The sequence below is a fragment of the Eremomyces bilateralis genome (genome assembly GCF_010015585.1).
Source record: "Eremomyces bilateralis CBS 781.70 unplaced genomic scaffold P152scaffold_23, whole genome shotgun sequence".
Classification (NCBI taxonomy): domain Eukaryota; kingdom Fungi; phylum Ascomycota; class Dothideomycetes; order Eremomycetales; family Eremomycetaceae; genus Eremomyces; species Eremomyces bilateralis.
In genome coordinates, this window is record NW_022985089.1 from 284,856 (window position 1) to 312,030 (window position 27,175).

The window sequence follows — 27,175 nt, forward strand, 5'->3', positions numbered from 1 at the left end:
CGAAAAGTCCCTCACCCTCGCTTGTACCTCCCTCCCCCCTTCCCTCATCTCCCTCGACCTCGCCCACCGCCTCCCCTTCCACCTCAACTCCAAACACCACACCCTAAACGCTGCCGTCAAGCGCGGCTGCTGCTTCGAGATTGCGTACGCCGCCGCTACCCAACCCCCTTCCGCCTCCGACGCGCAGAATACCTCCGCCAGCGACGCCCATCGCAATCTCATCTCCAATGCCACCGCGTTGCTGCGCGCCCTGCGCTACCGTGGCATCGTCATCAGCTCCGGGGCGCGCACCGCCCTGGCCGCGCGCGCACCAGCCGACGTGATTAATCTGGCCGCGAGTGTATGGGGACTCGGCGCCGAGCGGGCCTATGAAGCGCTGGTGCGGGAGGCAGGGGAGTATCTGCGGCGGGAGGAGGCGAGGCGGGGGGTGTATCGAGGGACAATTGGGGTGGTGGACGGGGGGGAGCGGCCGGTGGTGGTGGAGGAGGAGGAGAGTAGGGAGGGGAAGAAGGGGAAGGGGAAGGGGAGGGGGGGGAAGAATGAGAATGGGAAGAGGGAGGTGGAGGCGTTGGGGGAGGGGGGGGAGGCGTTGTCGAAGCGGGAGTTGAAGAGGCGGAGGAAGGTGGAGATGCAGGTGAAGGCGCAGGCGGACAAGGCGGGGAAGGAAGGGGAGAGTCAGGAAAAGACATCGAAGAACGGGAAGGATGGCCTAGAGGAGGCGGCGAGGAAGCCAGAGGAGATTCAGGGGAAAGCATCGAAAGACACCGTGAAAAAGTAGAAGAAGCCGGCTGGAAAACCTCAGGACGCCACGGCGAGCGCTTCATCAAACATAGATGCAGTCATGCAAAACGGTGGCGATTGAGCTTTGGCTCTCCTGCCTCTAATGTAAATCAAATCATAGACGTTCAAAAACGATAGCTCGTGTTCCATATGATGGTTGGCGAATACCTGCATATCCGCATTGCTCTATGAAGTTTTGCCTATATCCCCATACATACACCGCTCGGTATGCCGTGTATATATAAACCCGAACACCCGATCCTCCCATGGTATCAGGTCTTCCGTATCCTTTCATAAAGTCGTCAATCCCCACCGTCGACAAACACGTCTCGTAACGCGCGTCACGAATCGAAAATGCCTGGCGCACCGAACGCCCACCAGGCTCACATATGTACAAGAAGCGAATGCTGTCCCACCCCGCCAATTTCTATCCCATGTCTATATCCACCTCCGTCACCGGTACGCACCTACAAACACCCCCATCCCCTCCGCCGGCGCCGTCATAACCGGTCGCGCATTCTCTCCCACCCGCACCACCGCAGCGGCATCTACGGGCTTCTCGTTTGCGGGTTCGATATCGTCGGGGAGGGTGAACAGCGGGAACGGGAGAGGGGTGTTGGGGGATTGGGGGTCGGAGGGAAGCGTGAAGGTTGGGGTGACGGGAGGAGGCGGAGGTGGAGGTGGAGGGGGGTGGAGTTGGGTGTGGAGGGGAATTCGAGTGCGCGCACGGGTGCGGGAGCGGGTGCGGATGTGAGGGATGGTGTTGGTCTGGTGGGGGAGGTTAGTGGCCGGGTCCAGCGGGTGTCGTAGGATATGAGAGAGAGAGAGAGAGTAAGGAAAAGGACTTGGAAGTAGAGAGTCGTGACGGCGTCGGAAAATCCCGTCATAGGCCGTGAGTCGTAGCGATCGTGGAGTCATTAGAGGAGATTGGCAACGTGGAAGATCCGGGGGGTGGCGATGTTGATGAAGGAATGAATGCCTGAGTCGACATTCCATGACTCCCAAACCAGGGAGACGCCGATCATAATCCGTCGAAGGAGTCTATTGCCGCAAACACCAGAACGCCTCATGAAGACGATCCAGTGCTTTTCAAATATACGGTTACCATCTGTGTGACGGTCGTCCTCTCCTCTTCGAGCGGGACAACTTCCGTGGGAGGGGGGCCGTAGACAGTCCGAATTTCCGTCTTGGTGACGATTGCAGGAGCCGAATCGGAACCAGGCTAAACGGAATGAGAAGAGAGAAATTAGGAAAAACAAGGAGACAATGTGATGCTTACCGGAGCCTTAGACGGCGACTGCGGTACACTCGCCGGCCGTGTGAACGTCACGAATGTCGTGGCTGTCACAGGGGATGAGCTGTTGCCACTGCTCACACTGCTTCCCACACTGCTGCTGCTGCTTCTGCTGCTCTGACTGATGCTCTGACTGCTGCTTAACGGCTCACTTGGTGAAAGTCCGATAAACCCGTCATGGGTATCTTGCTGGTAGACCTTCAGCGACCGCACCCGCCAGAACGACTCCGTAAACGCGCTCGGATTATCCCGAACAAACGCGTTGCACGAATTCCCCTTCGCTGCGCACGTGGAGTCGCTCGAGAAGACGTTCCCCGCCCAGTCCCCGCAGAAGGTGGTGTCGAAGACGATCCGCTGCTCCTGGAACGCCTTGGAGAAGTCGCAGCCGCCGTGGAAGAGGGCGATCGGGCGACCCCATTTCGTTGGGTCCGGGGTGCCGCTGTTGATATCTTCGGGGATGGCGTTGCGCTGAAAGTGCCAGATGCCGATGTAGTCTTCGGTCCATTCCGTAGCGTAGACTCCGCCGTCGGCGGCGTTGAAGTCGTCGCCGTAGGTGGCTTGGTGATTCTCCGGGGCCCTGATGGAGCAACCTTCGTTGGCGGATTGGCCTTGGGCTTTGACGTCGCAGTTGGGAGTGTGGATTTGGCCAGTGAAAGCGCGGTTGACAGTGCTGGGATTGATGGTGCAGCCGGGGGCAGTGTGTAGGGCCATGGAATTGGATTGCTGGGCATTGACGCCTTCGATGATGTCGATCTCTCCGCTGTGTAAAGTCAATAAGTCGGCACACGCATTGTTGTTCGCATATAGAAAATGAATTACCCGTGAGGCCAGTCCGGTCCCACCATCCAGAACGCAGGCCAAGTTCCGCAGACGCTTCCGGGCATGTGCGATAGATCGAGGATAACGAGTCCGGAGTTATACGCCTTCTTGCTCGTTATCCGCACGCTTGGCCGTCCATTGGGAGTCTCATTCTCCGTATCGACACCCATATAAATGGAGTCTGATGAGGTCTTGATCAGTCCGGACCCCTGGGCGGTACCCTTGTCGACATATTGGACTGGGATACCGTCAGTAGTCTGAGGTATGCGAACATCTATCCTTGACAGGTGAAATTTGCAGTGGGCAATTAAGGGTTCTGTCCAAGCATGGCGAACTCACCAAATCCATGTGTCGGGTCCCGTGCGGTAAAAAAGTCGAACTTGTCAAAAAAGTTCGAGGGGCTGTAGTCGTCTTCCAGTACATAGCCAGCTATGCCGAACTTGGTGAGCGTGAGCCCAAGAAGGAAAGAAGAGAAGAGCATGATGGCAGTCGTTTCAGGGAGTGTTCTGCTCAAAGGCCTCTCAGAGGATGCGGGAAGGAGAAAGAAGCGAGTGTTCTCCAGAGAAGGTCGCGAGAATATAAAGGAAGGACTCAAAGAAAGGGAGACGCTTTTGATAAGACGCTGGAGTCAAAAATTCACACGCATCCTATTCACAGTGCGGGTGCGGGCGCTATTTAGAAGTTGAACAATACGGAGTATTGAACATTGCTGCGGGTCAATAAGGACTGGAGCATCAATAGGGAAACACAAGCGCCTATTCAAGGGCATATGTCCGAGGCAAGCCATAGCGCAAAGGTTAAATGTCACCACCGTGGCAAGCCAAGGGGTCATGTCCTGTTCAGAAACGTGTTCTAGGTCCGATGTTCCAAACATAAGTCTGTTTCTTGGTCGGAGGGATAGAGGGTGGGACCGTGATAGTGGTCAGGCAAGGCGCGGAGTCGAGGAGGTCGATTTGACCGTTCATCCAGGGATCCCTTGCTGCCCATGCGTAACCGAAACAAATTCAGGTACGGATGGCGCCTCCGTCCAATCACACGGTGACAGTGCGATGAGAGTGGCTCCAGATGTTGCAGTGCGTTTCAAAATAATTGTCCTTGGTTCTTGTCTCTCGGCCAAAGGATTGAATCCCAGAAGTCATGGTGAATCATGAGATGTGTTCCCGGGTTTCTCTGACTGCTCGCCTAGTTCCCTGAACTTCGACCTGACATCTCCGGTTCAACCGAATAGCAGGATGGTGATCTGTCTCCTGCTTCCTCCACGTGGTTATGTTGATATCAGATATATGATACCTCCCCATTAGGAGTCTTCAGGGTTCAGATCGCTGGCTTGACTCCACATCCCCAACCACGTCTCTAGGCAAAAGACGATTTCGACATATTCATCTCTCCGTGCCTCAATCTGCTTTGAAGCGGCTGAGAATGAAGTGTTCGGCCAGTTCAGGAATACAGCAAGTAAGGAGTGGCAGGAACCAGGCCCGGCAGGGGGATGTGCTGCAGTATCCTGAGTCCTGACAGCTGACGCCTGATCGTCACTCTTGCAGTTCTTGCCTGGGTCTGCGACATACAATCCCATTATTCCACTGATTCATTTCGTTCCTTCTCGCTGCAAATTGTTTGTTCCACTTCCAGGATTGCTCACACCACTGTGGTGGGAGGATAGATCGCTTTCCTGGTCCCCTGGCTTCATGTTTCGAGCACTGCGGGGTTATCCCATCCACCTGGCCAGACTCCTGGGGCTCTTTGCTTTTGAGATGTGAATAAGACAGTTTCATTATCTTAAATTGAGGGAGATGATCGCCATTATAAACGAGTCTGCTCGGGTCTTGTGTGATCAAAGAGAATGAATCCGGTGGCATCGACTGGTAGGAAGATGGATCATCACGGTATCAAAGCAAATAGGTGGGAACGACCCTGGCGACTTCCCGATGCGGTAGGTACTGTAGCGGCAATCATCTTCACCCTTGAGAGGGTTCACACTATAACGGTATTTGAAATGTCTTATAATGCGTCGTCTTATGAAGTTATGGAGAATATCCGAGCATTCTAATGGCATCTGAGTACTATCTCAAGTGTCCCCATAGAACTGATTGCTGGCCCGACAATCCGGCTGCGTTCTTCGGGCGAGCCGAGAAGGACAAGCCGATCATTCTTTACCTCCCTTGTGCGAGGGACCAGTTCAAGGGGCGGAGTGCGTAGTGACACCACGACGTAGGGCATGAATTTGGGATGGCTGCCATTAGATATCTAGTGTGGTCGATCACCGTGAAGGAGAGACGAGAGAGTTGGCAGCGAATGGACGACGCCGGCGTGCTTTAAGTAATGGTCATACGATGTTAGTAAATAAGCAATGTCGAATAAAAATCTCAATTTGATCTCATAAACAAGTGTAAACAGGCGCAGCCATAAATCGAATTCTTTTGAATGCTCGACCGGATCCAGCGCCTATAATACAAAAGGAAATTCGACTCTTGCGAGGTCAAGCAAGCCCATAAACTTCAATGGTCTAGACCGGCCGAGATATATACCGAGCCGTTTACTTGATGTTCTCCGGGCGGAGAGAGCTGTTATACCGTTAGTGATTGACCACCAATTCATCAGAGGCACAATGGCATGAAAGGGAGAAGGAAGAAATAAACTCACCGAACGGCCTTGCCCGCCCTCCAGATCTCCAAATCCTGGATCTCCTTCATCTCCTTCTCATACAACTCCCGATAATCCGGGCGGCTGTTATAGTCCAGCGATCGCTGCGTCTCGCTACCGTCGGCGACGCGATCATACAGCTCGTTGAACACGGGCTTCAGCGCCTCGCGGAACTTCTTGCTCCAATCGATGGCGCCACGGCGCGCGGTGGTCGAGCACGCGGCGTACATGTAGTCCATCCCGTTGGCGCCGATGAGCGGGTACAGGCTCTGGGTAGCCTCCTCGACGGTCTCGTTGAAGGCCTCGGAGGGCGAGTGGCCGCGCTCGCGGAGCACCTCGTACTGGGCGAGGAACATGCCGTGGATGCCGCCCATGAGGCAGCCGCGTTCACCGTACAGGTCAGAGTAGACCTCCTTTTCGAAGGTGGTCTTGTAGAGGTAGCCGGAGCCGACGGCGACGCCGAGGGCGACGGCTTTCTCTTCGGCCTTGCCGGTGACATCCTGGAAGACGGCAACGGAGGAGTTGATACCGCGGCCCTCTTTGAAGAGAGTACGCACGGTGCGGCCGGAGCCCTTGGGGGCGACGAGGATGACGTCGATGTCTTTGGGGACTTCGACGGTGGTGAGGTGCTTGAAGACGGGGGAGAAGCCGTGGGAGAAGTAGAGGGTCTGGGATGGGTTAGTGGTCATTCAATTGGTTTTATGGGTGTGGAGATGGAAGGATCCAATTGACATACCTTGCCCTTGGTCAACTGCGGCTTGATGTGCGCCCAGGTCTCCTTCTGGGCGGCGTCGCTCAGCAGATTCATGATGATGGTACCACGGGTGATGGCCTCGTCAATGTCGAACAGGTTCTTGCCAGGGACCCAGCCGTCTTGCTGAGCCTCCTTCCATGAGGTGCCATCTTTCCGGACGCCGATTATGACATTCAGGCCGTTGTCGCGCAGGTTGAGACCTTGGCCGTGACCTTGCGAGCCGTAGCCGATGAGAGCGAGGGTGTCGTTCTTGAAGTATTCCTGGAATCTGGATCAGCCTCTTGGATTGTATGTTTGTAAAGCTCAATGACTTACAAGAAGCTTTTCCCTCGGCCAGTCCTCACGCTCTGTAACAGTCATCAGTAACGAATCCTTTGTACACCGCCTTTCTCCGGGCTCAATTACCGTAGACCTTCTCCTTGGTTCCGGCGAAGTCAATCGTCTTCACACCTCGCGTCTGCTGGAACGAAAGTGAAGCCGTGCTCTTCTTCGCGGCAACGCCATTGGCGACCTTCGCAGCCTGGATGGCGGTCACGAAGCTACGTTGCTGAACCGCTGGCTTCGCAAGCTGAGCGGCTTGAGCACGCAGAGCTCGGGTAGCGGTGCGCGACGACATCTCGGAAGGATGGAGAGGGATTGATGAGAGTGGAGATTTGGAGATTGATGTATTGCAGAAGCAATTGAGATTTGCGGAGGGTTAAGAGGAGAGGGAGATAGTGATTCCGAAATTCAGCGTAGTCACACACCGCGGGAAGAATTTGTCCTGCACAGTCATTGCCTCATTGGCGGTCTATTGGCAGCTCGAGCCGAGTCGGACAGTGGAGTTTGCTGCCGGGGGGGCCGAGCTTGGAGCTTGTGCCCTCTGCGTCTCTGCCACTCTCCTGTTTGCACACTCTTTCTCATACACATTCTTACTCACTCTCTCACAGCCTCCGACATCGGCTCCGTTAATTCCATCACCCAATCAGGTAGTTATAACTTTTAAGTTATATGGTAAGGTAGCGTACTAGTACTGTTAGCTGTGTGCCTAACTGCCTATGATCATTTTGTATGAAAATTATCTACTTGTGAGTGGTGACTAATTTGTGGTCTATTGCTATGATAGACATCGTTATGTGAGGAATCGGGGCTGCTGTATACACGCTGTGTCGCTTAGACGATGGTTCTCAGCCCCGTAGAACAAAATGAACAACACTGGGCCCTCTCTCCGGCCATTCCTTCGGTTGTCCAACCCTCCTCTGCTTCAATGCCATTCCAACACTCGGCCTCCATATTGGTGGGTAGGTTCTCCTGGGTAATGAAGTCTAGAGCTGATAGCTCGTCACGAAACAATTCTGTATTTGGGGATGTTGATGTCCTCCCCTCATCACTTCGTGACCTTGTCGAATCTCTCCTTCCGGACCTGACCACCGGCCATCGACGCCCTGACATTCCGCTTGAACGACTCTCGGTTGGTCTTCAGGTCTTCCGCCGCGTCTTTGTTCAAGGGATCAGCCGCGTTGGGCTCAAGAAAGAGGAACTGATCACATTCAATTAGCCTCTGTTCATACAACCTGTCCCGCACCCTTCCTCCCCAAGTCTTGCGCTTGTAAACTACACTCACCTGCAGACCCACGATCACCGCGTTCAAGTTCAACACCGGCTTCCAATCCTCCCGCAGGATGTTCAAGCACACATTCCCCTCCAGATCGATGTTCGGATGGTAGATCTTCTCGCGACACTTGACCTTGGGCGGATCATGCGGGAAGTTCTGGTTGATCGCGAATGAGAAGCTGAACCGCCCGCCGACGTACATGCCCTCGTCCGGATCGATCGTGAGGATGAAGTTTAGGATGTCGTCCGGGTCGGGGAAGTCGGTGCGCATCGTGCTGCCTAGGGCGAGTTCCGAGAGGTCTGGGGCGGCGGGAGGTTAGTTGCTGTCGAAGGCGGATATCGTGGATAGAAAATGCGATAGGATATTGACCTTTCTGGACCCGAAGTTGAGCGGCGGTGATCTTCTTCTTCTTCGAACCGCCCGCAGCGGCGTTCTCAGCCTGCTGCTGCTTCTGCTTCTGGGGTGGCGGTTAGTGAGATCCAACAACAAAATACCCTTTCCTCTCCTCGCTTACCATAGACCAGATCTTCAACATCTTGCCTGAATCAGCCTAGAATCGGACTGCTCAGTTCGGGTAAATGGTGGAATCTAGATATCGCAGGTACGGCCCGGGTGTGAGGGCGTGGCGGGGTCTGCTGGAGTTCCGGAGTTAAGTAAACACTGGCGGGAAGGGATGCGGGTAAGGTTAAACTAACTGCTGTATAGGCAAATGCTTGGTGGAGAAAAGAACGGTTTGGAAGAACGAGTCTCCAAGATATGAGTTGCTCACAGCACGATTGTATTGCGCTGGTTGCTTCGCAATGTTATCATCTGTGAGACTGTGAGTGAGTGAGTGCGGGAGAGATTGGCCCACTGTTACCCGCCGATCTGATTTGTTGACTGGGGTGCGCCATTGGCGCCTTATCGCCTTATCGCCGTATAAGGTATTGATGCCTTGTTGCCTTGCCACTTTGTCGAATCTGGTCGATGTGGAAGATCGAGGGATATCGTGGGAGGGGATACCAGGGGCAAGGAGTTTCCAGCGAGAGGAGATACCAGGGGATAGGAGGCCAGAGGAGAGGATATATTAGGGGAGAAGGGACATCAGTGAAGAGGAGATATCACCGGCGAGGAGATACCAGAGGAGAGGAGCCACCAGGGGCGAGAATATAGTACGGGGAGGGGATATCAAGGGGAAGATGAGTCTAGTCTAGAGTGCGGACCAGAAGATCACCAACCGTGGCATGGTGATGATATGGATGAAGGCATTCGACAGCTTGTCGCCAACCGCGGTATTAAAACATTTCTATAATAAACAAGAGGCACTCGCAAGCCGGTCTGTATGTGACTCTCCCTAGATCGTACAGTACCACTCTGGCTTGGGGATGCCAAACTCCACTCCTTTCGCATACCCTTTGCTGCGTATCCGATCACCGATCCAACTCCCGATCCGGCACACAGCATTGCTTCCCATTCCCACACTCATCCCCACACTCCAGTAGACACGCATCCGGCGATGCCCTCAAGCTTGACCGACTAGGCGCCTTGCTCGCCACGCGGCTTCCCTTCCCCTTCGACGACCGCCCCGATCCAATATCGTCGTCCTCTCCGCAGCTATCCTCCTCGTCCAGATGGCCATCGTGATGCGCCACGCCGTTCTCCTGGCCGAGGTCGGACTCCAGGCAGAACTCTGGCTGGATCGTCGACGAGTGGATACCGTACGCGTGCAGGCACCGGCGGATGCTCCGCGCGAGCGCCATGTACTGCGCGGAGCCCTCGCCTTTGGAGTCGCAGATGCCGGTTGGGAACGCGACTTGGACGTGCAGGCTCGCGACCAGCTTGGTGTCGCTCAGCTGCCAGACGTGGAGGTGGTGGCAGGAGCGCACGCCTGGGAGTGTGGTGATGTCTGCTTTGATGTCGTCGACAGATAGGCCGATGGGGACGGCTTGTAGAAGGATGCGCGACGCGGCTTTGCAAAGGGGGACGGCGGAGCAGAGGATGATGATGGTGATGATGAGGGAGATGAGAGGGTCGGAGTAGAAGCGGTAGGGCGATTTGGTGAGCCAGATGATGAGCGCGGAGGCGATGACACCGATGTTGCCGAGTGCGTCGCCTACGACGTGGAGGAAGACGCCTTTCATATTGAGGTCGCTGTGGGAGTGGGAGTGGGACTTGCCATCGCCTCGGGGTTGAGCGTGGCGGTGGTGTGCATGAAGAGCGCCGTCCGACACCGCTCGGGGCCGGTGCTTGCTGTGGCTGGAAGGGTTGGACTGTCTTTTGAGTAAGGGGTCTGCTTCGGTTGGTTCGTCCACAACAGCTTGCTCTTCCTCTGTGTCGGTGCCTGACCCCGAGTCGATGTTGTCTAACTTGCTTGCGGCGATGATCTCGTTCCGGAACGAGGCTGGGTGGACATGGATCTCTCCGAGACTGGAATAGCCCCTTGATCGAGATCGGCTGTGCTTTTTGCGATGCTGGAGAGGAGACGTAATCCTGCCCGAAGGTGTTCTGGAACCATCGCCTTCCCGCTGTCCGGAGAACCTCCTTCGGGATTGCTTCTGAACTTGGCTCTCTGGAAGGACATCCTCGATATTTCCGGTCGGGTCAGCAATGGCTTGAGTTTCTGGATCCTCGTCAATCCCCTCGGGATGAGCGTGTCCTTCCTCTGCCGCACCCAGGCCGTCTCCATGTTCGTGATCGTGCCCATGGCCGCCTGGCCCATGGCTATGTTCGTGGAACAGGAAGAGACCGAGGATATTGGAGGCGAGACCACAGCACCCGACAACGAGAACGAGCTGTGGTTGAGAAACTTCTTGGGGTTCGACAAATCGTTGAATCGCTTCGAGGAAGATCGATAGACATAGTGCGACCAGGAACACTCCGTTGACCAAGGCCCCTAATGTTTCTGCGCGTTGCCACTACGTGCGCGTTAGCAACCATCTTGGATGTAGGCTGAATGAGTACTGACGCCATAGGTGTATGTAGTTGACTTAGTCTTCGACGTGGCTACCTTGACAGCCCACAGTCCAACACATAATGAGAGCACATCATTTAACTTGGTCCGTGTTAGTTATTGTAGGATAATCGGAGAATCATGATAGCATACCATATGAAATGCATCGGCGACAAGCGCAAGAGAATGAACCGAGTATCCTGCACCACCAGTCAGTTTCCATTCCCATGTTCTCCATCGACCCTACATACCAACAGTTAATTCCAATAAAAAGAATAGTGTGTCTATGGCCAAGAGGATTTGTATCCTCGTCGATTTGGATAGAGCCATGATGGCACCGTTCTGCGCAAAAGCGCAGTGTCTATGAATCTAGGACCGCGCGATCAGAACTGGTGCTGAAGCTACACTATCTGGGGCCGGAGAGACATTTGGATAATAAATGTAATGAGATGGTTTCTATACACTGGGCGCACAGAGCTTTGGATATGAAGTGCCGTTGTGGTATACACAGAATGGTAAATACAATCTATTGTCTGTCAGGAATTAATGTAGTGGCGGGTGGCGTCATATCGTGGACGGGCAGGCAGGAATGAAACTCGAGATCTGCAAAGCACTAGTAATCACACTTAGACCACAATAGTAAAATATAAGGATTAATTACCTGTACAATACACAAGTATCTGCCTTAAATGGTTAGCATGTCTAGGATATAGTACTAATGACCAACCACAGGTGACCAAGCCATCTGACCTCAAGTATGGAGTACCTTATTGAGGATTCGAGGTTAAGTCCGCTTTGTAGCTGGTCGTTGGTGCTGCATCACTATGTGATCTGAGAATTACTTTGGACAATATAGGAGATTTGTACATAACAAATAAATATATGTGAACTTTAAAGCAATCGTGTGTACTCTGTACGATAGGAGCTGAGCTTACATAAGTCTGGACCCTGTTAAGTATCTACTCTCCCCTTAACTTCGGACCTCAACGACGTATTTGTAATTCTGTCTACAACCAAGGAACAGCAGGCACTTGAAGTGCCCTTACGATTGTAGTCTCTTGACTACAACATCGTAGATACCAGGCCGGTAACTACGCTTTTGGCTGGACAATATGTTATTTTTCTCAATCTTGCTCCTCCTTGGAGCAAGTATCCTCTCCTCCGCTGAACATACATCGAATTGGGCCGTCCTTGTTTCGACATCTCGGTTTTGGTTCAACTATAGACATCTTGCCAATGTCTTGTCCTTATATAGGACTGTCAAGCGACTGGGCATTCCGGATTCCCAGATCATTCTCATGCTTCCAGATGACATGGCTTGCAACCCTCGAAACGTGTTCCCCGGCACTGTTTACAACAACGCGGATCGAGCACTGGATCTCTATGGAGACAACATCGAAGTGGATTATAGGGGCTACGAGGTTACGGTAGAGAACTTTATCCGGTTGCTCACAGACCGGTTTGGCGACGACGTACCGCGAAGCAAAAGGCTGTTGACGGACGATCGGAGCAACATCTTGATCTACATGACCGGGCACGGTGGGAACGAGTTCCTCAAGTTCCAGGATGCGGAGGAAATCAGTGCGTTTGACCTCGCCGATGCCTTTGCGCAGATGTGGGAGAAGAAGAGGTGAGCATACATCCCAAGATCTTCAAATTCATACTCATGGAGGGCAATAGATACCACGAAATGCTATTCATGATCGACACCTGCCAGGCGAACACCATGTACAGCAAATTCTACTCCCCCAACATCATCGCGACTGGTTCTTCCGAAATCGACGAGTCCTCCTACAGCCACCATGCAGACAACGACGTCGGCGTCGCCGTGATCGATCGATATACCTATTATAATCTCGAATTCCTCGAAACGCAGGTCCGCGAGCAAGGAAGCAAGCTTAATCTAGGCGACCTATTCGATTCATACGACGAGGAGCAGATCCACTCGCGCCCAGGGTTCCGCTACGACTTGTTTGAAGGAGGAGCCGAAGCAGCGCGAGCGCGCAAGGTCATGGACTTTTTTGGCAACGTGCAGAACGTAGAGGTTCAAGGGGAGGCAGATGCGGCGTCCTGGAATGCGACGAGCTGGAAAGAGGAACTTCAGGCGCTGCAGAACTTGGTCGAGGAGGCTCAGAAGAGACATAATGCTTCCGCACCCGGACCGGAGCATTCAAGAGCCGCCGCAGATGGAGCATCGGTAACCTTCCGGGGTCTTAACCATGGTGTGGCGGCGAAGGTGCAGGTGGAGAATACGTGGAGCAAACAGGTCATGGGAGCAACGGCGCTCCTAGGCTGTGCTGCGGTGTGGATGCTCGGCTCATACTTCGATACGGCGAAGTGAATGAGCTGTCTAGCATTGTTGGAATTAAAAAGAAAGGATTCCAACAACGCTTCAGGATTACAGCCAGCGCCACAACTACATATCTCCAACAGCCCGAGTGTCTCTTTATTGGAAGGCATTTGCTTGCTCATCGCAGCACTCCGGCGCGGACTTCGATTACGTCTCGGGGGTTAAAGGCTGCCAACCATTAGAGCATTCGGGTAACAGTGAAGAGCCGGCGCCGCGTGATAGTCCAGATTCTTAGAGCCGAGCGGCCATGTGGATATCAGACAAGCGGCGAATTTGCACACAGAGCAAGTTATCAATGCATCGAGGTGTCCATTGATTCCATCTGTGCAAACCTCTATTCAGTTATATTTATCTGGCCGAAATAACGGCGATTGTCAAAACTAAGGACATCATTATATTCTTCGGACTCGTTCTTACGAAACATCTGTCCACCCTGACCATGGTCTCAATATCTGTTCTTACATTTCATCATTCATAGCCATATCATAATCGCTACTACTGCTCGCCCTCCTCGCCCTCCTCGTCCTCGCCATCATCGTCGTCAACGTCATCGTAGTCGGCAGCAGCAGCAGCAGGAGCTCCATATGGCCCGGCAAGCTTTGTCAGCACTTCATACGCACTCGGCCGCTTCTTCAGCTCAACTTCCAGCATGGTCGATATAAGCTGGAGCACATTTTCGAGTCCAGGCATCCCATCCCATCCCAAGATTGAATAAAGCGCGCCCTGAATGCTGCCATTTCCAACCCCGTCCGCATACCTATAACTGTTGCCTTGTCCATATCTTGTGACCCGCCTCAGCATCGTCCCGGAGCCACCACTACGAGACTTCTCGTACACCGCGAGAATCTCCAAAAACACATCTCCCAAACAGAAAACGTCCGATTTGCGGTCCCGCGGCTGCATCGCCAGGATTTCCGGCGGCGCGTAGACGGGCGTATGGACGCCATACGGAGAATTCGTCACGCTGTTCCCCGACGGCTCGAAGTCGAGGGAAAGCCCGAAGTCCGAGTACAGCACTCCACCGTTGTGGACGAGGATGTTTCCTGGCTTGATGTCCCGGTGGCGGATGGACTTGTTATGGATCTCCAGCAGACCCAACGCGAGGTTCATGAGCATCGTCACCAGCTCATCTCTGGTCATTGTCGATGACGGCTCTCGAAACTTCTGGTTGAGCCAGTCTTTCAGCGATCCGCCGTTCGCAACGGGGTAAAGTACCACGCAGATCCGGTGGATACTGCCCGTGATCCCCTCATACCAGTCGAAAAGGCGCACAACCCGACTTGCCTCTCTTAGCTTGTGCATGATGTCGATCTCACTGGTTGCCTGCTGCCTCCATGTCGAGTATCCTAGTTTGTGGATCGAGTACTCGAAAACCTTCTGCGCAAACTCTTCCCCGGAGACTGTATCGTAGACTCGCGCAACCCTTGCCTGCGCGCCCAACCCTAAGAAGTCTCGTTGCTCATAACAACGGGATCCATCATAGACCATGTGATCAGGCCGCAGAATGTATCGTTTGCCAGTGGTTTCCCCTTTGCCCGTCAGGATCAGGGGGCTTTGTTGACCAGAGTGATAAACAATGGATTGTTGCCTTTATACGGTGTCCATTCTCGATCCCATATCACCGACTCTGCGATCTCAGTAATATCCATGACTGCGTCCTCTTTTGCTGTGGGTTCCACGCTTCAATACCGGTGCGGACACGACAAATGAGTTGGAGAATGTGAAAGGGTTGAACACGATAAGTGAGTTGGAGAATGCGAAAGGCTTTGAAACAAGAAGAGACATTGTGTTTATTCCGTACCTATAAAACATATAGAAACTCAATCCGACAAGGCTACCTCCAAAGCTACTACTGCGCTGGCATCTGTACACGTAGCAATGAAGCGCTTCACCCGCTTGGTAATATGGGGAGACATGAAGGCGGTTACCGAAAACAGACTTGGGAACCGGTGAGGAAACAGGACAAGACTTTGATTGGATAGCTAAACACTATCTAGGGTGTGTAAAAGGCAGACATAAGGCTATGTAGGCGTGGAAAAGGCAGTCAAAAGGCCATGTAAGGTACTAAGCTGTGATATGCAAGTTAACTGTTTGCGTCCCGAAGCAGTATTGGGCTCAAGGGCTTTGAAGCCCGGCAAATGTCACTCTGCAGGCGAGATGGCCCTGCAAGGCTACTTCAGCACTGGGCACGTCGCGGCACTGGAATCCACACGGAAGCCATGGTTGATTCAAGTCGAGTTCCGATTTATAAGTTGGTATTTGATATACAAGTGGTCTTTCGTGCATCATAACGCCCAACCGAGATGCAACCCGGCAACAGTGCCTTCGCAATGATAGTGAACAAATGAAATACGCTTTCATGAACGCGGGTTACGTCTAGAAACCAAATGACTGACGGCCGCCAGCGAGGGACGGCGATAGCGAACGCGATCGACCATCCTCCGCTATGACGAGCCCGCCTGGGCCACGACGGGAGGCGGAGGCGGCGGCGCTCCACCGTCCCCACCCACCGGTTGCGGCGGTTTGGGACCGCCGAACCCAGGAACGACGATGTCGGGCAGCTTGATCGGAGCGTTTTCGCCCATCTTCATCTTCCCTGGAAGTTTCTCGCCCCTGACGACCTTCTCCATCTCATCCTTGTCCAGATACTCGTACTCGACCAGCGCATCGGCGAGAAGGTCCAACTCCTTTCGCTTCGCGAGGAGGAGTTTGGTGGCGCGGTCTTTCCCGTCCTCAAGGATCTTGTGGACTTCGTCCCAGATCTTCTGGCGGGTTTCGGATGAGAGTCGGTTGTACTCGGAGTGGAGATCGATGTTTCCGAAGGCGTCAGACATGCCCATTTGAGTGACCATGGCATAGGCAATGGACGTGGCTTTTTGCAAGTCAGATGAGGCGCCAGATGTGACGTTGTCGTTTCCGTACACGAGCTCTTCCGCAACCTTGCCGCCCATGCATACGTCAATGGTAGCGAGATATTCCTTCTTGGCCATGGAGACACGGTCCATTTCCGGTAGCTGGTACGTGATCCCCAGGGCGTGTCCGCGAGGCATGATGGTGGCTTTGTACAACGGATCGGCAGCAGCGGTAAACATAGCGACTAGGGCATGGCCGCCCTCATGATATGCCGTCATGATCTTGTCCTTCTGTTGAATAACCGCGCTGCGCCGCTCCGCACCCATGAGAACCTTATCTTTAGCCCATTCGAAGTCAATCATGGCCACTTGCTTGGCCTTACGCTTGCTCGCGTGCACGGCAGCCTGATTCACGACGTTCTCAAGCTCCGCACCGGAAAACCCAGGAGTCGCTCGCGCCAAGACCGATGCGTCCACGTCGGTGGAGATCTGGACGTTGCGCATGTGGTGGGTCAAGATGCCCAACCGACCCCTGACATCGGGGAGGGGAACCACGACATGGCGGTCGAATCGTCCGGGTCGAGTCAAAGCCTTATCCAGCGACTCGGGAAAGTTGGTCGCACCGATGATAATGACGCCGGCGTCCTGATCGAATCCATCTAACTCGGTGAGTAGTTGGTTTAGCGTCTGTTTCACATAGGCGGCGTCTCTTTCGTTTCGCTTGCCTCCGATGGCATCCAACTCGTCTATGAATACAATCGCGGGTGCCTTGGTCCGAGCAGCAGTGAAAAGCTCACGAACGCGCTTGGCACCGACACCGACATAGACTTCATCGAACTCGGAGCCAGACATGTAGAAGAACGGGACTCCCGCCTCACCTGCAACGGCACGAGCGAGGAGCGTTTTGCCGGTACCAGGAGGGCCAACGAGCAAAACACCTTTAGGAAGCTTGCCGCCAAGTGCGCTGAACTTATCGGGTGATTTCAGGAATTCAACCAGCTCTAGTAGTTCATCCTTCGCTTCTTCGCATCCATGAACATCGCTGAACCGGGTGGTCTGAAGTTCGGGTCGTGCTTCGGCATGCTGCTGACCGCTAACCCTCCGCAGCATCCCCGTCCCTTCAAGCAGCAGATTGAGAACTACCATTGTGATCCATACGCCGAACCCAAAAGTCAGGAGAAACCTGAATAGTTTGAAGACGGTAGACCACATGGATTCATCAACGACGACATGAAGAGGGCTAGTCTTGGCGCCTGAGCCACCTCTGGCACTGACGGTCCCTCCAGCTGCACGAACACGACCAGCAACCGCCTGGCCAACAGCTTGGAGTTGCTCTTGGGAAAGTGCGCCGCCGTTACCTGCAGCATCTCTCCCTGCAACTTCACCGGGTCCGAGCTCGGCTGCTCCCAATCGCTCCAAAGAACGCGTGTACAATGCCTCGCATGCAGGATTGGCGGCAAAGCGTCCAGTCTGGTATCGGTGAGCGACTATGTCCGGACGGTTTGCCCGGAGGCAGGCGGAGTAGAAGGCATTTTGCGCCGTTGCGCTTTGGGGGTTGTTGTTCGCAGTTTGTTCGAGGTGCGAGAGAACCGATGACGAATTCGAGTTATTATTGGAGCCTCCAAACAGTCCCCGACGTTGTTGTTCGAAGACATTTCCATATCCCCCGACCTTCCGCAGACCGAATGGACCGAATGTTGTCGATGTAGAGTGATTTCTTCGGACAGATGAGAGATTTCGAACTTGGGGGTTAGTCAAGTGGAATCGATTGCGCGGTACTGCTGACACCAGAGATTGCCAGGTCAAAGGAGAAAGACCAGTCGGGACTGTTTTCAATGCCGCGATATTCGGTTGAGTTAGAAACTCGGGTAGCGGGACGGTCACCCCTTCTGAGGCATGCTTGGTAACAGCATCATGACCTAGCTGCCGCTCAGAGTGCAATCCCCTTGTGTCTTGCTTTTGAACGATTCGTGTTCGGGGCCGCGAGTTCGTAGTCGGTCTTTGACCGGATGTTCGCCACGGGGTTGAGAGGATGGTTAACAACGACGGCAAGGCTTCAACTCCCGCCGAGAATGCGCTCTGAGTTAAAGAATTAGCGGCTGCTCTCTGAGGAGACACTTTTATAACGCGCAACAATGGTGATGATCCAATGCTTACCGCTGCCAGAAGATTGGCCTGTAAAGCCATCCCCACTAGAAAGCGAAGTTCGAGGGGACTCCCAGTCGGGGCTACTGGTCAACAAGCGCCAAATGAAGGGAATAAAGAAATGAAGAGATTAATGTGACGAAAAGCATGCCATAACTGTTCGACCAAGGATCAACCAATTCTCGTGCGGGACTCTGAATGCGGCGTAAAGATGATGATGACCACGACATTCGCGCGACTTCGCAACATGCGAATGTGGACTTTCGAACATCACGTGCATGGACTGTGCTACACGTGACCTGGACCAACAATCGAGAATGTTCCACCACTGTTCCGTGCAATGGAGTTACGTCCAGGGGAAGACGAGATGTCGATGTCTTACCTTGGCAAAATACCTTAGGCATCAACCATGTTTGAATGTCAGGTGACAGATCCATGTCTAGTCAAGTTCATCTTCAGTTCAATGTTCCATTACTCACCTCTCACTGTGATGATTGATGCATTGATCCTGATCCGATCAAAATATGAATTCGGGAAAATAAGGTTAGTTCTGGATGGTACTTTTAACATTTAACTTTCTGGACATCGAAACATAATTGTATCAATAATCAAGCACCTCAACTCCTCCCCAGTCCCCACTGTAGTACTCTTCCTGGAGTTTCACCCCACGCCTCTTCTAGCGAAACCAAGAATAGATATCACAGGTGCTTCCACCCGAAGTCCCGATTCCCGAACAGAACAAATACGTACTGTGCGAGTGTGGCTATTATTCCCGATCATCGTACATAGTAGAGCTTAACAGCTCGAGGTCATGACTGAGGCAATCCCAATTTCCTTGACAGTTCACACTTCACAACAATCCAGGCTCAGCCCCGCAAGTCAACTCATATGCTCCTCAGGGGCTCACCGAGATTTCCGAGCATGGGATGATGTGCTGGAATGGGGCAAGCCCTTGTATGTAACCTTTACCCGTCTGTCTGTCTCAACACTTAAGACTGAGTCAAATGTCAATAAGCAACGGATTTTTTTAGTTCTTTCAGCCGTTCTTGAGCGCTGCAATTCGGACTCCGGAGCAGGTGATATTTAGCCCCTCGTGTTAACAGAATCGCGGCTTGTCAAGGAACGGTACCACTGAGAGCTTCCGTCACATACTACCTATGAACCTCAAGTAAATGAGCCTGGCCCTCGGTTTAACTGCCATCCACCCGGAAATAACAATTCGGATCAGAGCATTTTCGTTGTCTTCTCGAGTCTTGCAAAAGTCTAGATTCCGGCGCCCGTCGGGTATCACAACCACGCGCATGCACAGAGCCGCTTCACGATCCCAAGGTTCGGTTTTGGTTTGGTGACCCCATGGACTCATGCTAAGAAAAGCCATGAGGGACCGGGGGATCCCCACTGATAGTCGTGTAGCCCCGGCTAGGCCCTACAAAAGCAAAGGCAAGCGTGGTTGATAGCACAACAGACCAATGTAAATCCGAGCATTCCGCTTCGAGGCCAATCAGGCTCACGAACTCGGACAGCGGCCCCGGCTCATTATTCCCAATTCGGTTTGGTCCTGGCAGCCTAAGTGCCTGGATACGAGCTCAGAGGATGGTTTTCAAGGGTTGCCATTGACAACACCCTTGACCATCTTCCCATTTTCTCGCATAGGCGGCGTAGCTGAACTGCACCCGGTTTCGTGGCGCGTTTTAGTGAAGAAAGAAGAGATTGTGAGCGACTCGGCGCATCCATTGCGTGCGGCTTGCTTTTGAAGGATGGCTTGGTACGAGCGCTCGTTGACCGGAGGTTGATCTCCTCTCCGGCAATTCTCATCTTCTCCAACCCTTCTTGCTCGACGCGGTTCTTTCGTTGCGTCTCTTTCTATTGTCTAGCCAGTCGTTCCAAATCTCGTTTGTTTGAGTCGAAATTAAGTCACGATGTCGCAAACCTACCGAATGTTTGCAGCGGCGCTGCTACCGCTGCTGGCCATGGCCGCAGCAGAAGCTGTGCCGGACCCGATGGTCACCACTGCTCCGCAGTTGGAGGGAAGGCAGAACGATCAGACAGTCGTCGGATATGTTAACACGCACGGAACCTGTATGATCATTTGAAATGTATCGGCGCCTTAAGAACCATTTGCTAATAGTAGTCTCCAGTCTCTCCTATGTTCTGCCCTACCGGCAGGACATGGTCGCAAATGGGGACATACGGACGCTGCTGCACAACCACGGCGCGGAATTGTGAGATGCCAACGGGTTGCCTTTCAACGTCACTTCTTCTCGGCGAATCAGATACTACGATAACATGGTATGCATTTCCTTACCACCCCTCTACAATATCTATCTAACCTGTCTTGCAGCACATCTACTGATGCTCCGGTATGCATTGCCGACCTTGTCTACGACGACTTCAGCGATGCCACACCGGTGGTTTGGGCTGGCTGCGATATGCCCCGCTCCGCCGTTACTTTATACCGAACCAATCCTGGTGCTAGTAGCTCGTCGACGACGCGTGACACGACAACCTCAGATTCCTCCACCTCGGGCCAGACCACCAGCTCATCAAGCACATCAAGCCGCCTTACCCCTACCCTTCTCCCTAGCGACGGTGACAATGGCGGCGATGGTACCGGTGTCGTCAAAAAGAAGAAGGGCGGCAACGGATGGATCGCGGGCGCCGTTATTGGACCCATTGCCGGCCTTGCGCTTATCGGTGCCCTGATCTTCTACCTCCTCCGCAAGAAGAAGTCCCCACCACCAGCTGCCGCTGCCGCTGCCGCTGCCCAGCAGCAACCACTGAACATGCCTCCTCCAGATATGTCGCACCAGTACCCCGGCCACATGTCCATGGTTGGCTCCCCGCCTCCGCAATATCAAACAGGCTTCGACCCGTCCAAGGGTCCTGTCGCTGGTGCAGTTCCCGTTGGCGCCCCGATGGACTCCTCGCAGCAGTACGCGTATCCCCAGGGACAACCTGGTCAATATCCTCCCCAGCAAGGCCAAGAATATAAGGGATACTATCCACCTCAAGGACAGCCACAGGTGGCGGGCGTGCCACACCCAGGACCGCCGCAGTCTCCGCAACCACAAGCGCCGCCGCAGCAGCAGGCTCCGGCGGCCGAACTGCAGTAAACCTTGTCAGCGGTCAGGCGTGCGGTGGTGTCACAAGTGACAAGTAGTCGGACCTAGGTCCGGTCGATAGGTGTTTTCGGCTGGTTGGTATCAATTTGCAAGCGTCTTGCACGTGGAGCCCTTCATTTCAAAATCACATTTATGATTCTCATATCGTGTATTAATTCAGGGATGGAATTGGATCTGCATCGGGGTCGATCGGGGGAAATTGGGGAATTCCATATATGCGCCATGGTTTTTCTAACACTGGATCCCATACAATAGCATTCGTTAACTCTCGACCGATGTTACTTTTCTGATACTCTACAATAGACAATGCAGCCTTGAGCGACTTTTTCTTATGCAGGAGGCAAGAACGCCCCATATAATCCCGCCTGTACGCCTGCGTAGATGATCATCCACATCACAATCGCTTTTGGCGGCACCACCATCCTCCAAGTTGTGAACGGCACCATCAATGTGAGCTGCCATCGGCCCTGAACGGCCAAAGCAACAGCCATATACCACAACGGATATCCGCTGCAAAGCCGCAGAACAATTTGCACATGGTAGGACATGATGGCTGTGACCGCGAGCAGGAGCTGCGGAATGGCAAGGCGCGCTAGCACCATCTTCTGTATCTCTTGTCCTTCGTCATCATCTTTCCTCGCCTTCTTCACTCCATCAGAGGCACCTCCTGACCTCGATTCCTTCCCAATCTTCTCACGAGAAATGGGCGATCGCTCAAACACAAGCTCCCCCCTTATCGCCGCCATACTACTTTGAATCAATAGACACAGCGCTGGCGCTACCATGACGAACAGCGGCAAGTTCGGGACCGTCCAGTAATGCAGGAACCCCACGTCCCAGTACGTCGACTGGACAAAGGCATATATGCTTGGGGGGAAGCTCTTGCACCACGGCCGGGGTTCGCGAACTGCGGAGGACGCACCGCAAAACTGCTGCCACGCGAGATATTGCGGGTATGAGAATGTAAGGAGGACGAGAAGGCCCGACGGGATGATGAGTGATGCTCGAAGGAGCGGGTGGGTTGGTGCGCGAGTGGCGAATAGGGGCGGAGAAGTAAAGAATTGCTGGGTGGCGGAGAGGATACGGCGGAAGAATGGGAGGCGGGCTAGGGGGTGAGAGAGGGTGGAGAGAAGGTCGAGGAGGTAGATCGCCCCGCTGAAGAGGCCATTGCTGCGGGGGAGAACGGCAAGGGACAGCAAGATGGCGGAGGGGAGCAGCCAAAGGTGTCTAAGAGGAGACGGAGATGTGAATAAAGCCTTGTTGCTGTGGTAGAGGGACTGGAGATAGAAGTAGAGAGACGTGAAGTGTAAAAAGGAGAATAGTGATTCGCCGTAGGGGGCAGTTAAAAAGACACCAGCCGGGGAAAGGACGTGGAGCGCAGCAGTGGTGAATGCAATTGAGTCATCAAAACCTGCGTGGTTTGAAGATCCCGTAATAAACAGCGTGAGGTAGTAGAGGACAAAAACCGATAAGAGGTGGGACGTATTCGTGATGATCAAGCCAGACCAGATGTAGTTTAAGATTGATGACGATGCGGGATGGATGCCTGCTTGATTGTTAGCCGGTTCGACACGTGGATTATCAAGCATTAACGAGCACATACAATCGGCAACATATCGAATTAACGTCGCAAAGCCCCAACTAAACGCCCATTGCTGCTCGTAGCGGTAACCGTCCCGGGCAATATCGGTGAAGTACACGGCATCCCAGCGAAGGAACCGGAGCAACCATCTCGATGACAGCGCTAGATGTGGAGACGTTGGTTTGTCGTAGACAGCTTCTGCACAATCTCTTACGGCCGAACCTCCGCCACCGAAGCCATTGCCCTCTCCTAGTAGATAGACGGAGGACGTGTCATAGCCAGACCATGGGCTGAATAATATAATGCCCACTAGACAGGCTTTCCAGACGAGGAAAATGACGAGGAGGGAAAGAAGGGGATGGCGATGAGGCTCAATTCGTTGCCTCCATGTTGACATTTGTGCGAATGATTTTATATCCTTGACTATCTGTCAGATTGCCGGATATCTTTCAAGACCTCGAAAGCATTCGATGTATCGTCCAACTGTTTGGATTAGATTCGGCCGTCGATCTCATGCATGTGATGGATCGGAGGTTCTGAGTTCGCCGTGGCCCCGATGTGCCGATATTCGTCCACGTTTCGGGCCGCTGATAGTCCGATGTTCCCACACCATGCCCACTTCCCAGACTAAGAGTGAGGAGAGTGAATCAACTGTTAAGAGACCAGTGATGATTTTTGTGCTTAGAAGAGGCTGACCTTCACGCGGCATTTGCGGTGGAATTTAGGAATTAGGACGTCTCATTCGCTCAGCCAGTCCCGCATGCTTCCGAGTCTCAGCTCATCACCTGGGCAAATCTAGTTGTGCAACTTCTCTAATTACCGCAAGCACTGCCAATTTCTGTATAAGATCGACCTATCAGAGCAGCATTCGATCCAAGCGAGCGAATGGAATACCGCCCAAGTCTCAAATGTCTCAGCTAAGTCAATACCGAGAAATGCAGGATACGGACATACGGACGTAGGGACGGATGTACGGATGTACGCGTATTAAACTCACCCTGCGTCCGTACGAACTGGAACAACTCTCCTCCCCGGGTGAGGAACAGAAACATAAATCCGTAGCAGTTAGGTCATACCGTCTCAGGCTCTCAGCACATACCTCACCAATTTATGGAGCATTCGTTGGTCGAGACCTGTTTGACGATTTGAGTTTTGACCGGACACGAAAAGGCCCCAAGACCCAAGTCCTTCACTTTGGTCATCCAATGACGGCGGTGATCCTCAACTCGGTCGGGTGGTCGGGAGTCCGAGTGGGGATGTGAGGCGTTTTTGGTTTTTAACATGTCTGCACTTGGCCCCCGGCGTTGCTTGTGTTTAAGTAGGGCTGATCTGTGAGAGCCAAGATGCCCATGTCATGCTCACTACTTTTCGAGTTCAACGTGAGGTCAGAATCCAGATGGTATTCGAATCAAAGAGGTTGGAGAGGTGATGATAGTTGAAACGCCTTGAGTCGCTTTCTCCGTCACTGCTACACTGGTGGAGTCCACCCTTCCTGCTGATCTCACTACTTTATATGCGTTTGATTACGCCCTACACGAGCTTCTTCATCACCCACCACATTCCTCCCAATCTATGACCCTAGCCCATCCGTCGATTCCGGTTGGTGATTGGCACTACACATCATTCGCGTCACCATCCCACTTAATACTGTTCTGAACGCCCCCCTTGCCTCCAGAGCGTGTCCCCTGGAATTTTGTGACAGGAAACGCCGCGACATACCGCCCTCGGTTTGCTTTGCGAAAGTCAAGTGAAAGGATTGAGTTTAGATGCTCCATCTCAGGCGACGAAGCTTCCTTCTTTTCTCATCCAATACTTGGGATCCCGTTCTCTTTCTATACGATCGTGCCTCTCAGGACTAAATCATCCAAGACCCCGCACTGCATCCATACACCGACTTAACCTCATACGATCCTCACGATACGTCCGCCCCCCAGTCGTTCGAGGAGCTACGATGTTCCTCACCGATCATTTTCCGCGGTCCCGGTTTATAGACTAAACCGTGACTGTGAATTTACCTTTCCATCACCATGTTCATGTCGCTCCTCACAGCCGACGCTGCTGCCCAACATGGTCACGAATTCTCCCCTACACGGGACCTGAGTCCCGGTGCGAATCCCTACTTCTATTTACCACAATCCCTTAGTACCCTACCGGCCGCGGGACTCCGCGGCCTGTCGTATAGGAACGGTCCGCGGTCGAGTAACCTTAAGCCGACAATAAGGTCCAGGTCACAGTCAGTTGTGAAGACCCCGAAGACTATATCGTTTGCAGACGAACTACCTCTACCCATTGAGGTTCGGATTGCAGCACAGCAGGAAGGGGACGATGACGTACGAAACCAGTCACCATCATTGAGCAGCGTCGAAACCCCCGTTCAATCAAGAGCAAGTCCAGGGAACGTTGCGGATGCCTCCTCGAACAATAGCATAAAGTCGTCACGGAAAGGCGGTTCGGAATGCCGTCCCAAACAAACCCTCAATTTCGCCCACCCTCCGCCATTGGGATCCAAGTACCAAAGGCTCCATATCAAGCCTCGCCTCCTCCTCCAGCTGCAAGAGATCGCCATGAGCGGACGCCCCGAGCCAGCTTTCGAAGTAGTCCCATCCTCCCGCCTCCCGTTACGCCTCGCCCGGAAGCTCGCCCGTCTGCATCACCATTTCAACACGGCACTTGGGCCAGATGACATGGTCGTCTTTCGGGCTGATGGGCTGCTGGCCCACCATGACGAAGATAACTGGGATGCCCGCGAACCACTTGGCCTCATCCGTATATCATCCGATGGATATGCGGACGTTTGCTTGAACGACGGGTCAATATGGCGCGCTTCGCCACGCAATCGTGGGAGGTATGATTTTACCTACATTGACGAGCATGGCGTCCCACGGACGGTACGATGGATCTCAAGACCGGTGCGCAGAAACCATGCTCGATCCAGCAGTCCGCTTGCAGGTGGTTTGCCCGTCACCGAGGAGCAAAAGTTCATTTTCAGTTCCATTATGCCGGACTCAAGGCGTCATCCAATCATTGCCACAATGACGCCCACGGGCATGGATATCTTCTCACAGTACAAAGTGCCCGGCTCGCGAGCTCGACAACACGATAAAATGCCATTGGAAACGGAGCGCGTGTGCGCAGATCAACGCTCATTTATGGAGCGTACTGCAACTCCAGAGTCATTCCCAATCGAGACCGACGATCTATTGCGTAAGCTTATCCTCGTTTCAGGAATCTGGGTATGTTTCCAGGAAGAGTGGGCAACAGGGACGCCTTTTCCGTCCGCTTCAACTCAGACTCGGGGAAGGAAACCAACGCGGACGTTTTCAACTCCCGTGCCAGCGAACCCTTCCGCCGCGGATCCGCAACCTGTCGAATCCAATACTGTGGCTGTATCGCCAGTGCTTCGACATGATCCAGAGCATTCTCGCCCGCCGCTTTGTCTCCAACTACACCATCGTTCCAAAACAAGCAGTATCCCCGTTTCCGAGCTCATCTCTCCAACCCGGGCCTCCTCACCCCGCTCCATATCTTTGTCTGTTCCTCCCAGCAATCGGGTTGCCTCTTCCCCATTCCGCTCCACACATCGCCACTCATACATGAATCCCACGACACCCATCTCCAGACCCGTTTCCCCAACAAAAACCACGACTACAACCTACATCGCTTCCGATCGACCCCATCCTCTTACCACACCGACCCATCATACCTCCAGCATCAACCCCTTCCACCGCCTCTCGAGCGTCCTCCCCCATCGACGACACTCCGTCTCCGCGCCCAATTCCTCGACCAAGACCCCACAGCCTGCACTACAGGCCATCTCGCCGACATCAAAGCTGGAGTATGAATCGCCCGATCAGAGCAAGGCTACGGTTGCCGGGGTATTCAGACCCCAAGCGAGGGCGGTTTCGATGATCCAGGGGACGGGGGAGGTCGGCAGGCCGTGGGAGGGCTGGCAGGGTGGAGAGACTGGCATACCCATCGGGAATGGCGTGAGCTATGATGAGGGACCAGGGTTCGAGACGGATCGGGAGGGGGAGAAGAAGAAGCGGTGGGGGAGGTTGAGGAGGGTGATGGGCTTTGGGAAGCTGAGAAAGGGGAAGAAGGATGAGTGAGCTCCATGTACTGAGTATGGTTGCACTCGACTGTATAGGTTGTACGATACTATAGTCTTGTGTTGACATTGCATTGCGTCCATCGGTTTTGGTCATGATGGCGTTTGGCTCATCAACTGCTCCTTGCCCCCATGATAAGGCAGTTGGCCGAGTGTTCCAATGCCTAGACGAACAGGTGCAACGCTCCACTTGTTTGTAGTACGGC

At 53.6% G+C, this 27,175-nt stretch overlaps 13 protein-coding genes across 13 annotated transcripts in view; 6 read left to right on the forward strand and 7 right to left on the reverse strand.

Moving 5' to 3' along the window:
- P152DRAFT_494199 (uncharacterized protein) overlaps nucleotides 1-928 on the forward strand; it is a gene marked incomplete at its 5' end in the record, with an annotated part of 1,397 nt that extends 469 nt beyond the window's left edge. Inside the window, one exon of the mRNA XM_033682211.1 lies at nucleotides 122-928. Within this exon, the coding sequence (XP_033531309.1) occupies nucleotides 122-778 (657 nt within the window). The 3' untranslated portion in view covers nucleotides 779-928. The remainder of the gene's footprint in view (nucleotides 1-121) is intronic.
- Nucleotides 929-946: 18 nt separating this feature from the next.
- On the forward strand, nucleotides 947-1,780 carry P152DRAFT_156620 (uncharacterized protein; the record flags this gene model as incomplete). Its single annotated transcript, XM_033673975.1, has 1 exon — nucleotides 947-1,780. A coding segment is annotated over one exon (588 nt), but the record flags the coding sequence as incomplete, so codon positions are not given.
- On the reverse strand, nucleotides 1,691-3,548 carry P152DRAFT_156624 (uncharacterized protein). The gene is made up of 4 exons (XM_033673976.1): nucleotides 3,233-3,548; nucleotides 2,894-3,131; nucleotides 2,060-2,834; nucleotides 1,691-2,002 (listed from the first exon to the last, which is right to left on the reverse strand). Exons 1-4 carry the CDS (start codon nucleotides 3,372-3,374, stop codon nucleotides 1,847-1,849), a joined length of 1,311 nt encoding a protein of 436 aa, XP_033531311.1. The 5' UTR covers nucleotides 3,375-3,548; the 3' UTR covers nucleotides 1,691-1,846.
- P152DRAFT_156614 (uncharacterized protein) lies at nucleotides 3,549-4,117 on the forward strand. The gene has a single exon (XM_033673974.1). The coding sequence runs from the start codon at nucleotides 3,724-3,726 to the stop codon at nucleotides 4,042-4,044; it is 321 nt and encodes a 106-aa protein (XP_033531312.1). The 5' UTR covers nucleotides 3,549-3,723; the 3' UTR covers nucleotides 4,045-4,117.
- Nucleotides 4,118-5,331: 1,214 nt separating this feature from the next.
- Nucleotides 5,332-6,903, reverse strand: P152DRAFT_484531 (acetohydroxy-acid reductoisomerase-like protein; the record flags this gene model as incomplete). The annotated part of the gene is made up of 5 exons (XM_033682010.1): nucleotides 5,332-5,454; nucleotides 5,534-6,201; nucleotides 6,270-6,548; nucleotides 6,603-6,634; nucleotides 6,693-6,903. The coding sequence occupies 5 exons, from the start codon at nucleotides 6,901-6,903 to the stop codon at nucleotides 5,427-5,429; spliced, it is 1,218 nt and encodes a 405-aa protein (XP_033531313.1). The 3' UTR covers nucleotides 5,332-5,426.
- Nucleotides 6,904-7,310: 407 nt separating this feature from the next.
- P152DRAFT_461357 (uncharacterized protein) lies at nucleotides 7,311-8,706 on the reverse strand. Its single transcript, XM_033680114.1, has 5 exons — nucleotides 8,577-8,706; nucleotides 8,396-8,516; nucleotides 8,251-8,338; nucleotides 7,891-8,180; nucleotides 7,311-7,806 (listed from the first exon to the last, which is right to left on the reverse strand). Exons 2-5 carry the CDS (start codon nucleotides 8,414-8,416, stop codon nucleotides 7,654-7,656), a joined length of 552 nt encoding a protein of 183 aa, XP_033531314.1. The 5' UTR covers nucleotides 8,417-8,516; nucleotides 8,577-8,706; the 3' UTR covers nucleotides 7,311-7,653.
- A 584-nt stretch (nucleotides 8,707-9,290) lies between these two features.
- Nucleotides 9,291-11,140, reverse strand: P152DRAFT_476337 (cation efflux protein; the record flags this gene model as incomplete). The annotated part of the gene is made up of 4 exons (XM_033681497.1): nucleotides 9,291-10,775; nucleotides 10,826-10,912; nucleotides 10,964-11,010; nucleotides 11,062-11,140. The coding sequence occupies 4 exons, from the start codon at nucleotides 11,138-11,140 to the stop codon at nucleotides 9,291-9,293; spliced, it is 1,698 nt and encodes a 565-aa protein (XP_033531315.1).
- A 782-nt stretch (nucleotides 11,141-11,922) lies between these two features.
- P152DRAFT_402956 (uncharacterized protein) lies at nucleotides 11,923-13,151 on the forward strand (the record flags this gene model as incomplete). Its single annotated transcript, XM_033676681.1, has 2 exons — nucleotides 11,923-12,440; nucleotides 12,491-13,151. The coding sequence occupies 2 exons, from the start codon at nucleotides 11,923-11,925 to the stop codon at nucleotides 13,149-13,151; spliced, it is 1,179 nt and encodes a 392-aa protein (XP_033531316.1).
- A 252-nt stretch (nucleotides 13,152-13,403) lies between these two features.
- Nucleotides 13,404-15,126, reverse strand: P152DRAFT_156732 (kinase-like protein). The gene has a single exon (XM_033673977.1). It carries the CDS (start codon nucleotides 14,646-14,648, stop codon nucleotides 13,656-13,658), a length of 993 nt encoding a protein of 330 aa, XP_033531317.1. The 5' UTR covers nucleotides 14,649-15,126; the 3' UTR covers nucleotides 13,404-13,655.
- A 478-nt stretch (nucleotides 15,127-15,604) lies between these two features.
- Nucleotides 15,605-18,199, reverse strand: P152DRAFT_476340 (ATP-dependent metallopeptidase Hfl; the record flags this gene model as incomplete). Its single annotated transcript, XM_033681498.1, has 2 exons — nucleotides 15,605-18,091; nucleotides 18,170-18,199. The coding sequence occupies 2 exons, from the start codon at nucleotides 18,197-18,199 to the stop codon at nucleotides 15,605-15,607; spliced, it is 2,517 nt and encodes an 838-aa protein (XP_033531318.1).
- Nucleotides 18,200-19,875: 1,676 nt separating this feature from the next.
- P152DRAFT_156799 (uncharacterized protein) lies at nucleotides 19,876-21,439 on the forward strand. Its single transcript, XM_033673978.1, has 3 exons — nucleotides 19,876-20,236; nucleotides 20,289-20,446; nucleotides 20,499-21,439. Exons 1-3 carry the CDS (start codon nucleotides 20,216-20,218, stop codon nucleotides 21,268-21,270), a joined length of 951 nt encoding a protein of 316 aa, XP_033531319.1. The 5' UTR covers nucleotides 19,876-20,215; the 3' UTR covers nucleotides 21,271-21,439.
- P152DRAFT_422598 (uncharacterized protein) lies at nucleotides 21,310-23,476 on the reverse strand. The gene is made up of 3 exons (XM_033677194.1): nucleotides 23,131-23,476; nucleotides 22,883-23,070; nucleotides 21,310-22,825 (listed from the first exon to the last, which is right to left on the reverse strand). The coding sequence occupies exons 1-3, from the start codon at nucleotides 23,256-23,258 to the stop codon at nucleotides 21,609-21,611; spliced, it is 1,533 nt and encodes a 510-aa protein (XP_033531320.1). The 5' UTR covers nucleotides 23,259-23,476; the 3' UTR covers nucleotides 21,310-21,608.
- Nucleotides 23,477-24,888: 1,412 nt separating this feature from the next.
- P152DRAFT_451880 (uncharacterized protein) lies at nucleotides 24,889-26,970 on the forward strand (the record flags this gene model as incomplete). Its single annotated transcript, XM_033678257.1, has 1 exon — nucleotides 24,889-26,970. One exon carries the CDS (start codon nucleotides 24,889-24,891, stop codon nucleotides 26,968-26,970), a length of 2,082 nt encoding a protein of 693 aa, XP_033531321.1.
- Between the last annotated feature and the right edge of the window lie 205 nt (nucleotides 26,971-27,175).